Consider the following 10,764-nt stretch of genomic DNA (forward strand, 5'->3'; position numbering starts at 1 on the left):
CATGTATAACATTTAGTAAAAACAAAGATAAAAAAAAATGTCTCTCGCTCGGTCGAGCGGGTCATGATATATAGTTAATGAATTATTAGTCAAACAAGTAGACCAAGCGAGCTTCCATCATTCACGTTAAAGTTAATTTGATAGTTTTTATAGAGAGAAGTAGGTCCTATATAGTTTGCAAATAAAGTGACACTTACAATTGTGTTAAACGCTTTTGTATATATACAGTGGCGAAGCCAGACTCTTTAGTGACCGGGTGCACAAAAATAATATGAATCAAATGTTAAATAAAAATAGTGAAAAACCTAGATTAGGTGGGGCATCGAACTCAGGTTGGCAGAAAATTATGGGTGCACCCTAACCAACTTAGCCAATTCAAAATCAATTGTCATATGTAAAACACTAAACTTTTAAAATAGACCGGGTGCACGTGCATCCATTGTCTCTAACCTAGCTTCGCCCCTGTATATATATGTTAAATACTATAAGTTAATTATAAAAAAATGTGGATCGTAAATAATTGGATTTGATCCTATTTTAATAAAATAGATGAATGATAAAGAGAAGGAATGTATTCTCCTCCCAACTCTATCACTTAATGCCAGTGGTATGAGTACTTGAAGCTTGAGGTTGATTATTCTCCTTGCGATGCTATCACTTACTTTTAGTGGTATTGGTACAGGGAGCTCGGTGTGTAGGTTATTCGCCTTCCAAAGTTATCACTTGTGTTTAGTGATATTGTTTCGGGAAGTATGATGTTATAGAACAGAAGCGAAGACTTTAATAGGTCCTTGTCAGCGGATGATGAAGCTGACTTATCAAGGTATAAACTTTGGAAGTTTGCTGCCTCCTTTTTACGGCTTTGATCAAGATGCCAATCTAAACAGATACAACTTTTGTGCTTTTAGTGGCCTTCTTCGTTTGGAGTTTTAATCGTTTTGGACTCGCACCTTTTTTAGTTTAAAGTTTGAAGAAAACTATATGGCCGGTCGTACATATATTGGGCTTCGTACCTTTTACTTAGATAAATAGGCCTAACATACACAGGCTCATGAATTTTCCTAGGGATTCAACAATACTGTGTAAATCATGATTTTCAATTGTAAAAGAAATTTCTTAATAAAAACCTGATTCAAAAACTCATGTACGACCACCAAAGATGGCTCATGGCATCCATGTCTCTAGCCAGTAGCTACCAGCTACCGTTTATTGTTTACGCCGTTTTCTGTCACATGAGAATTGAATAAAATAAATTTACAGATTTAAAATGAGAAAATTGAATTTCTTTCAGCAGTGTTATTCAATATGATAGCATTTATTGTCCAATTATTACGGTTCCAGAAAACAAGTTATTTCATTTTCTTCCAATAATATTAAATGCATTCATGTGTTACATATGTAACCCCCTTCCCTAATCCATCACAATCTAATGTCTTGTCTCCCAATATTTTTTTTCAAATTTCAAATCATTCTTCTCCCTCACAATAAACCCACTCTTTATTCCTTCTCTTCCCTTCTGAATTTTGTCTTGAAAAAGCCAAAACACACAAAAAAATAGAACTGTATCCTCTGGAAAAGATCCAAGAAAAGTTAATTCTTACAAAAAAACAGCTATGGCTTCGCAATGGACAATACAAAAACTTGTCACTTGGAGAGTCAAAGATTGGGCTACCTGTTTCTTGGCTTCCAAGATTCCTATAGGTCTTCCTCTCTATTCTATATCTTTTTTTTTTTTTATTTTAGTTTTTAACTTATTTACAGATAATATACAATATCAGACGTAGATGAAGATGGAGTTAATACTTCCGGAAACACAATGAACAGCAACAATGTAATGTTTAAGAGAACAAAGAGGAAGATGAAGAGTAAAAAGAAGAGATCAGAGAGGAAACTCAGTCTAAGCCCACCAGGGACACGTCATCATCATCTAAGAAGCAGCAGCGTTTCTCCTACGTCGGCGTCTCAGAACCGGCGGTTGAGCTGGCAGCAGCAGCAGCCACTGGCCTCAGACGAACCTGGCTTCATTGTCTTCTGCTTCGACCGTGAAGACGGTGGGTTTGACGTTGTCAAAGAGGGAAAGGAAGAGAGGAAGGAGGTGGAATTGTCCTCGGAAAAGTCACCGAGGACGGTGAATCGTAAGGTTCGTTGTCGGAAAATCCTTTTTAACTCTTTCTCTATGTGCAAGTTCAAACCTTTTTTTTTTTTTTAGAATAAACTTTTAAAATAAATTGACTCTATATGGTTGTTTTTTCTTTAAGAACAGCTTATTTATGGAGACCAAGGGGAAGTGAAAACAGAGAAGGTTAACTCGCCGGAGATTAAAGAGCCAGAACAAGATCAAGATGATAAGACCAAATTCCAAGAAACTAAAGATGTTTCATGTGATGTTCATAATCAGGTAATAATGTCATTTATGATGTTTCAGTTTCAAACTTGTGAAACGGCTATTTTTTATTTATTTACTTTGAGCTGTTGTTGCAGAAGAATGAGGAAGAAGAAGTTGATGCCTCTGATAAATCTAGCGGGTCTAGTCACTCGGACGAAAGAAGGGGATCGTTTGCATTTCCCATGTGAGTTTAAATAGCAACAAAATGGTCAGAACATTTGGATGTTAATGTCTTTGATAATTTGTTGTAAAATCTATGCAGATTGGGAGTTGAGTGGATGGGGAGCCCTGTCCAGATGCCTAAAACAGATGACTTATCTCCCGAGAAACAAAAGCCAATTGCTTTAGGGTTTCAGTGTTGTCGATTCTAAAAAGGGAGAAACACTCCAAAAAGTTTTTTATGAGATTCTTTTGCACTACTCTGTTTCTGAGTAATATATAAACACTTTGAAAGGACAGATAACCTACAACGTTAGATTTAGCCATAAACTCTTACAACCACAAACAAGTCCACTCTCCATCTTATGCCACTATGTATCAATGTCAATCATGCCTAAAAATAACAAAATTACAAGGACTAGAAGTAAGACATCTCTCTCTCTCTTCTCATGGAATGCAACTTTGGTGTAAATCATGAAGACACTCCGCAGCTTAACATAAATCTCACTATAATATTTCTCTGTGTTGATCAAAAAAAAAATGTCTTCGTTAAAACGTCGTCGTGTCATAATAACAAACGAAGTCAAAACGCCGTCGTTTAACTGAGCTCTACTGTGCAAAATGTCTTAAACCCAGGTGGTTCTGTAGTGAAGAAGAAACCTCCCGACGAAACAAACAAATGGCAGCGTTAAGCCACCGCCTACGCAGCACCTTCACGCGCCGCTTCTCCACTACACGGAACACTCAAAGAAGCGACGGATCCACCAAGGTGCCAACACTCTACACAAGCCCAGAGATCGGTTCGGACTCCACGACCACGACCACGACCACGACCCTCCAGCTCCTCTCGTGGGGCCGAGGCGCGTCGGGTCAACTCGGCGGCGGGATCGAGGAGATTCGGATGTACCCGTCTCCGGTCGCTAACCTCCTCCTTCGCCGCTCAGACCAATCCTTCTCTCTCGCCCAGACGCCCGGAAGAATCGACGCGGTAAACGGGTCGGGTTTTCGGGTTGGAGTCTCTTGCGGGTTGTTCCACTCGGGTCTGACGGTCGATGGGGATCTGTGGGTTTGGGGGAAAGGAGACGGAGGGAGGCTAGGGTTCGGACAAGAGAGCTCTGTCTTCGTCCCCAAGTTGAACCCGCTTTTCGAGGAGCGTTCGATTCGCTCTGTCGCTCTCGGTGGGTTACATTCTGTGGCTTTAACACACAAAGGAGATGTTTTTACTTGGTAAGCTACACTAAAGTTGGAATCTTTTATTTAATCTCTATTGAGTTTGGAATTGAGATAATGCCAATTAGATTAGCTGTTCTGTTTGATCTTTTGCTCTTTTTTTTTTTTGGTGTGTGTGTGTGTGTGTTTCTGCATAATGTGATGGTTACATATATTAAAAATGAAGTTCTCAGGGGTTATGGTGGATTTGGTGCGCTTGGACATTCAGTTTACACCAGAGAACTCGTTCCTCGACGTGTTGAAGGCTCTTGGGACTCTAAAATCTCTGCCATTGCAACCAGCGGAACTCATACCGCTGCTATTACCGAATCAGGTCTTTTTACATGCGTTCTCTTCTTGCTTCATGTCTGTAAAGTCATATTTATGTATATGCAACTTCAGGAAGTTAGTTGAACTTTTGGACAAGCTGATATTGTGACCGAGTATATATCTGTTTTAACTCTTGATCGAGCAAAAGCTTTGTTCTTGGTTCTTAGGGGAGCTATATATGTGGGGTAGGGAGGAAGGAGACGGTAGGCTAGGGCTCGGGCCAGGCCGAGGACCAAACGAAGGTGGTGGGCTTAGTGTTCCCTCAAAGGTCAAAGCTTTATCAGTTCCCGTAGCTTCTGTATCCTGTGGTGGTTTCTTCACAATGGCGCTAACACAAGAGGGACAACTGTGGAACTGGGGAGGTAAAGATCATTCTAGCCTTGGTTTCTTCTATTGCTAGACTTAAAAAGGATTAATCATTGGATCTCTTTTATGTATCAGCAAACTCAAATTATGAGCTCGGACGCGGTGATAACTTGGGAGGTTGGGAACCAATGCCAGTACCCAGTTTAGAAGGCGTTCGTATAACTCAGATTGCGTGTGGTGGATATCACTCTCTTGCATTAACCGGTAAAAAACAACTCTTCTGCAAACTGAACAATTCTTTGGTCTGTTCTATATACAGTTTTGACTTTATTACTTTTGGTGTAATAACAGAGGAAGGTAAAGTGCTCTCGTGGGGACACGGTGGCCACGGACAGTTAGGTAATGCTTCGCTACGAAACCAGAAAGTACCTACAGAAATCGAAGCATTAGCAGACAAGAAGATCGTCTTCATAGCTTGTGGAGGTTCCTCTTCTGCAGCGATAACAGGTAAAAACGTAATGATATTGTTTTTATTTTTGTTCACTTGAAATGGTAAAAAATCTAAAAAAATCAATGGGATTGGTTTTGTTGGGCAGATGGAGGTGAACTCTGGATGTGGGGAAACGCTAAAGACTTCCAGTTAGGAGTTCCAGGACTCCCTGAGATCCAAACTTCTCCGGTCCAAGTCAACTTCTTAACCGAAGAAGACGAGCTTGGACCGCACAAGGTTATCTCAGTTTCCATCGGTGCCTCTCACGCTCTCTGTTTGGTCTCAAGATCACATTAAATAAACACATTCTGATATTTAACTATGCTTTTGAGAGTATAATGATTATACAAATAAATGAACAAAGATCTTTTATCTTTACATTATCACAATCAACAGTTCAGTTCGAGCAGCAACCAACTTTTTTAACCGCAGAGACATCGTCTTTAGATCCAACATTGATAGTCCGTCCCTTAGGAAGAGAAGCAGGATCATCTCCAAGATCCAGCGCCTTACGGCTAGCCACGCGGTAAATCTGAGTGAGCACTTGAGTGAAAGCGTTCTCAACATTGGTAGCTTCCAGAGCTGACGTCTCCACGAAGAAAGTGCTCTCTCTCTCTCTCAGCAAAAGCCTTAGCGTCTTCCGTAGAAACGGCTCGCAGGTGACGGAGATCAGCTTTGTTACCAACGAACATGATGACGATGTTCGAATCCGTGTGATCTCGAAGCTCCTTTAACCACCTCTCCACGTTTGAGAACGTCACGTGCCTCGTGACATCGTACACAAGCAATGCTCCCACGGCTCCTCGGTAATACGCACTCGTGATTGCTCGGTACCTTTTTCAAAAAAAAAATTGGATTCGATTTCAAGGAGCGTGAAAGAGAGAATGTGTATATGGTGGTACTACTACCTCTCTTGGCCGGCGGTGTCCCAGATCTGAGCTTTGACGATCTTATCGTCGACGTGGATGCTACGGGTGGCGAACTCGACGCCGATGGTGGATTTAGACTCGAGGCTGAACTCGTTGCGCGTGAATCGAGAGAGGAGGTTTGATTTTCCGACGCCGGAGTCTCCGATCAGCACCACCTTGAAGAGGTAATCGTAGTCGTCGTCCGCTCTGTACGCCGCCATTGTTGTAAAACTGTTGGATCGGAGATTCAAATGAAAGAGATATCGGATAAATCCGGATCCGAATCGGGTCCGCGCCTTATTCTGTGTCCGGGGAGTAGTTTTATTGTTTGAACTGAAATAGGCCGTTAGGTTTTGAAAATTAGTTAGCTCTTTTTTTTTAACATTAGTTAGCTTTTTAAAACGTTACATCGTAATAATATCTTCAAAGCTCCGAATTAATTGTAAAATTATAAATGGTTTTCTCCAGAGGATATGTAACGTATTAAAAAAAAAACTGAGAAAGAAAAGGCATAACAAAAAGCTATATATATATATATATTGCTTTTTTAACTAATAAAGCGATATAGTAAAATCCTACATTGGTTGGGACAAAGGTTTTGGGCAAATTGACAATCTTCAACTCTAGAACTGTACTTTTTGGTTGATCAGACCATATTTCTCATACTATTTATTGTTCTTTCTGATATTTGTCAAGTTATTAAGTTATTATGTTAGTGTGTTGTTCTTGTATTTTAAAAATATATTTTGACGTTTCTACATGTTGAATGTTGAGTATGCAAATTATCGTTTAAATTAATAAATCAGGATGTTACACTTGCATAATTCCACATGACAACAACAAGCTAAGCTTAAACTAGAGCAGCCGCTTGTATCTATCCTTAAAACACCGCTAGAATCCCAACGAATCAGGTCTTTGTTTGTATCGACCAGAACTTGTGAATTGTGTAACCATCATAGATATAAATCTTCTATATGTCAGCAAGATTTACGTAATGGGTTGGTTAGAGGGACCTTCACATATTGAGAGGAAACATGGTGTACAAAGATTCTCTAGTTCTGTCAAATGAGTCGATGGATGAAAAATTATAGATGGAAATCATGAAAATGTTAAACGAAATGATTAGGGAACATGGTGGATCATACACCAAACCACAGACAATCCCTAACTCTCCCAACCTCCCAACCAGACTTTCCCATGTGTGATTTGATGAGATTCTATAACTTATATGTGCACATGCCTTACTGGACCTACTCTCCCTCAAGTGTTTCCTTGCAATGACTACCACCTACCTAATATGGACCCCTCATCATCATCACCCTTGATTCTCGCTGTCACCATTCCGATCGCACGGCGTATACGTGCTTAAGAGTACTCACTGATCCAACGGCCCATAGCTGGTTTCTAAATATAAACACAGAGGATCAGGATCCGTACTCGCTCTTTCTTTCCCGGTTAGATCTTTCAAGTCTTATTCGATGGTTGGAGTTGGCGAAAACGACGAGCCGACCATTGATACAACTACGTCAGCCCATTGACATTTCAGACACGTTAAGTGGGACCCGCCTTGGCCACGTGGAATGCATGTCGCGCATGAGACTGGGCACTAACACGTAGGTCCCATGCGCACCCCCGTCGTCTATTTGCTAAGCGCTGTTTTTACGCGACGGCACGGCTCTCTCGTTTTCCGTACAGTTCGTCTAACTTTCTTCTATTCGCTATTGAGGAAAAATATCCCATTCTACAAATATTATTGTTTACAATTTTACATCAACAACACAATCCTAAGATCACACTTTCGAGTTGATTTTTTTATTAGTAATCAAATAGAAAAGAATTAATATTATGATGGTTGATCATGTAGTCTTCCTTTTTCAATTACCTAGTGTAAGCCATGATGAGGAATACTGTTTATATAGTTGTTTTCATTCGATTCTGAAATTCAATAAGTTTCCGAAGATAAGATATAATAAGACATCGAGTTTCAGTATTGTTTATTCAAGTGCTAACACGGCTTAAGGAAAAGCTAACATAGCTACTCTCTGAACCTGATCAGTGATCACATTCTTAAACATCTTACTATAAATTAAACAAACATAACGCATTATCAAAAGAAGCTGAAGACAAGTTTGTGTATGCCCAATCAAGATATAATATTATTAGACACAGCAATAATAATAAGAAAGAAATAAAATCACAGCAAAATTTAAATCTTATCAAATATACAACGATAAGTAAACCAAAGCCAAATTAAAACCAATATGCCACATAAAACTCCACTCTTGGGATATTCCAAAAACTAGGAAACAAGAGGTAAATTTTATATTTGGAGAAAAAAATTTACAAGCAGTCATATATATTATATATAATAAATCCCGTTTTCAACCCATTACGTAAAATAAAAAATATATATAAACCAACATCATCAAACTTTACCTTATGTGTATAATATATATTATTACTTTTGTTAAGAAGAAGCTGTGAGAATTAAGGTAGGTAGAGACCATTCTGATCTTGATCAGACGACGCCCATTGACTTTGACTCCAGTATGCATGATCAACTGAACTGGTTAGATCAAAGAGTGTTTGATCTCCTCCTCCACTTCCCCAATCCAACGGTTCAAATCCCATATTAGGATCAACCTGAGCCGTTGGATCACCAAATTGCTGAGGTAAAGTATTACCTTCCAACTTCAGATGATCAGCTATAGACTGTTGATTTACGAAAGTACCCCCGAGTCCAAACGGAGTTGTTTCAACCGTCGACGCCGCGGTAAAACAGCCGATCTCCGAGAAAGCCCCACCGTCCGATGAACCCTGTCCGAGCAACGTCGACCATTCGATCCCGTTTCCGTACTGTTTGAGATTAGGCATATCAGTGTCCATAACACCGGATGACGACGCAACCGTGGCGGTGACGGCGACGGCGGTGACAGTAGCGTTAGAGGCGGTGACGGTGGAGTTAGAGGCGGTAAGAGAAGAGCTCTCGCTGCTACTTGATTTCTCTTCAACGTTTTGAGTGGTTGGTTTGTCGGCAGAGGAAGGAGACGACGACGTAGGCTGCTTAGACTTCGATCTTTTGGCTTTCCGGCAACCGCCTCCGACCGGGACGTTACGGAGAACGCCGCCTTTGGTCCAGTAACGACGGCAGTTTTTGCAAAAGTGTCGAGGCTGAGAGAGATTGTAGTTGTTGTAGTAACAGAATTTTGTGTTAAGAGAGCTGCAACGAGGACACTTGAGAGATTGGTGATGGTTGAGGATACTGTTCTGATGCGTTCTCATCCTCCGATCTCCCCCTCCTCCTCCGCCGCCGCCGATTCCTCCCCCATAAAACCTCCCTGTACTTCCTCCGCTGCCACCGCCTCCGGTCATGGAGTAATCATGAATATCTTGCATCTCTAAGAGAGGATACGGAAAACTCTACAATCACGTAAGAGTTATAATTTGGGAGGTTTCGGTAGAGAGAGAGAGAGAAGTAGTAAGAAGTATGGGAAAGGACTTTTGAAACTCTGACACAACATATCTTTCATATGTCTGAACAGGCAGTTTCTGTCCAAATTTCGATTATACCCCCATGTTATTTTGTATTTTCACAACCCCTTAGCGTGGCCGTATTCAGAAGTTAGCTCCAAATCCAAAATAAAAAGGCCCCATCAAATAGCACGTATATTAATAATATCTTTCGCATCGAAACGATTTGTTATATTTTCGTTTATTCAAAATAGTCGCATCAAAGATCCAATGATTGATGAATTAGTGCCTGTACATCTCTTATTTTCACATCAACTCATCTTTTTTTTCTAAGAAAATGCTAATGCAATTCGTTTTTGAAGTATATATACTCTTGAAAATGTGATTAGCACAAGTTGTACTATAACATATTGTACGTTAAATAGATTTTTACGGTTTTTGTTGGATACAAATTGTATTGTTTATAGAACTTTTTGTTACGTACATAGAATGTAATATTACTTTTTTTTTTGCTAAAGGGCATAGAATGTAATATTACCTGTAAGCAATTTTCTTCTAACAAATTTGATAAGATAGTGTACTTAAACAAACGATGAGAGATAAAAATCAATGTATTTTCCAGTATTTTAAAAATATTTTTATGTAAAACATTTATAGTAATTACTTACTATATAATTGCATCTGAAATATTAAATTTACAAGGATTGATTAATGACTTCCTATATGTTATTCGAATTGTTTTAATCTCTAGCTGCCATCCTGGATTCCTGATACATATAGTCACACATGTATACTTATATAGTCCATGTACGATATAAGTCGCACTGAACTACGTTCCTTGAACACACACAAGAATATATAGTTCCTGATGTATACACAATACAACATGAGTTATAGTCTTGTGAGTAGAAGATTAAATATGGAATTTACTTTGCGTGTGAAACTAAAACATAACAAGAATAGGTGTTTCCGCGAGAAGCTTATTTTGGAATTTGAAGTCCATGTAGAGCTTTTGATGAATCACTTGCATTGTTTTCAGAGACTTTTGTATTGGGAATCTAGTGAAGGCAATGTAAAAAGGTAAAATCCGTTGCTTCATCCACAAGAAAAGCACTAACATCTAACTTATTGCGTCTTTTTTTTTTTTTGATCGAAACTTATTGCGTCTAGATTTGTTGTTGCATGTTTAAGGTTTGAATAGTGAAATAACATTAAAACGTTTGTACCCTTTTCAAATGTACACAAATTTCAGTTTTGATTCTTGAATAGTCATTTAACGATTCACATAGGCCGACAGCTAAGCAAACTGACTCATAAGATGTTTTTGTTCTAACTTCAAAACCTTAATATCTCAATCGTTCTATTTACACGATAGATACCAACCGCAGAGTTAAGAGTTGATTTTGATTGATAGTTGAGTTATTTACTACAGCGATTATGAACCAAACATAATTTTGCCTCTGTTTCATAATTTCATAATAAGTGTCATTTTAACTTTTTTATTA

At 39.2% G+C, this 10,764-nt stretch overlaps 4 protein-coding genes across 4 annotated transcripts; 2 read left to right on the forward strand and 2 right to left on the reverse strand.

The window, feature by feature from the left end:
- Nucleotides 1-1,454: 1,454 nt before the first annotated feature.
- On the forward strand, nt 1,455-3,185 carry LOC108830643 (protein BREAKING OF ASYMMETRY IN THE STOMATAL LINEAGE-like). The gene is made up of 5 exons (XM_018604237.2): nt 1,455-1,701; nt 1,779-2,140; nt 2,264-2,398; nt 2,482-2,570; nt 2,649-3,185. The coding sequence occupies exons 1-5, from the start codon at nt 1,614-1,616 to the stop codon at nt 2,755-2,757; spliced, it is 783 nt and encodes a 260-aa protein (XP_018459739.1). The 5' UTR covers nt 1,455-1,613; the 3' UTR covers nt 2,758-3,185.
- A 181-nt stretch (nt 3,186-3,366) lies between these two features.
- On the forward strand, nt 3,367-5,284 carry LOC130511455 (RCC1 domain-containing protein RUG3, mitochondrial; the record flags this gene model as incomplete). Its single annotated transcript, XM_057008448.1, is given in 6 exon segments — nt 3,367-3,772; nt 3,949-4,088; nt 4,252-4,446; nt 4,526-4,654; nt 4,742-4,897; nt 4,987-5,284. Coding segments are annotated over 6 exon segments (1,217 nt in total), but the record flags the coding sequence as incomplete, so codon positions are not given.
- LOC130511457 (ras-related protein RABA1f-like) lies at nt 5,278-6,185 on the reverse strand. The gene is given in 3 exon segments (XM_057008450.1): nt 5,278-5,496; nt 5,498-5,714; nt 5,789-6,185. Coding segments are annotated over 3 exon segments (657 nt in total). The 5' UTR covers nt 6,010-6,185.
- Nucleotides 6,186-7,960: 1,775 nt separating this feature from the next.
- On the reverse strand, nt 7,961-9,332 carry LOC130511456 (dof zinc finger protein DOF5.4-like). The gene has a single exon (XM_057008449.1). It carries the CDS (start codon nt 9,182-9,184, stop codon nt 8,276-8,278), a length of 909 nt encoding a protein of 302 aa, XP_056864429.1. The 5' UTR covers nt 9,185-9,332; the 3' UTR covers nt 7,961-8,275.
- Nucleotides 9,333-10,764: the final 1,432 nt, after the last annotated feature.

This window comes from Raphanus sativus, chromosome 4 (genome assembly GCF_000801105.2).
Source record: "Raphanus sativus cultivar WK10039 chromosome 4, ASM80110v3, whole genome shotgun sequence".
NCBI classification, from domain to species: Eukaryota; Viridiplantae; Streptophyta; class Magnoliopsida; order Brassicales; family Brassicaceae; genus Raphanus; species Raphanus sativus.

Bases quoted from the DNA above. Each gene is read 5' to 3' on its own strand.
- LOC108830643 (XM_018604237.2), top strand. From the start codon at position 1,614: ATGGCTTCGCAATGGACAATACAAAAACTTGTCACTTGGAGAGTCAAA. The intron at 1,702-1,778 runs GTCTTCCTCTCT...ATACAATATCAG, and splicing joins GGCTTCCAAGATTCCTATAG to ACGTAGATGAAGATGGAGTT. The intron at 2,399-2,481 runs GTAATAATGTCA...CTGTTGTTGCAG, and splicing joins CATGTGATGTTCATAATCAG to AAGAATGAGGAAGAAGAAGT.
- LOC130511456 (XM_057008449.1), bottom strand. From the start codon at position 9,184: ATGCAAGATATTCATGATTACTCCATGACCGGAGGCGGTGGCAGCGGA.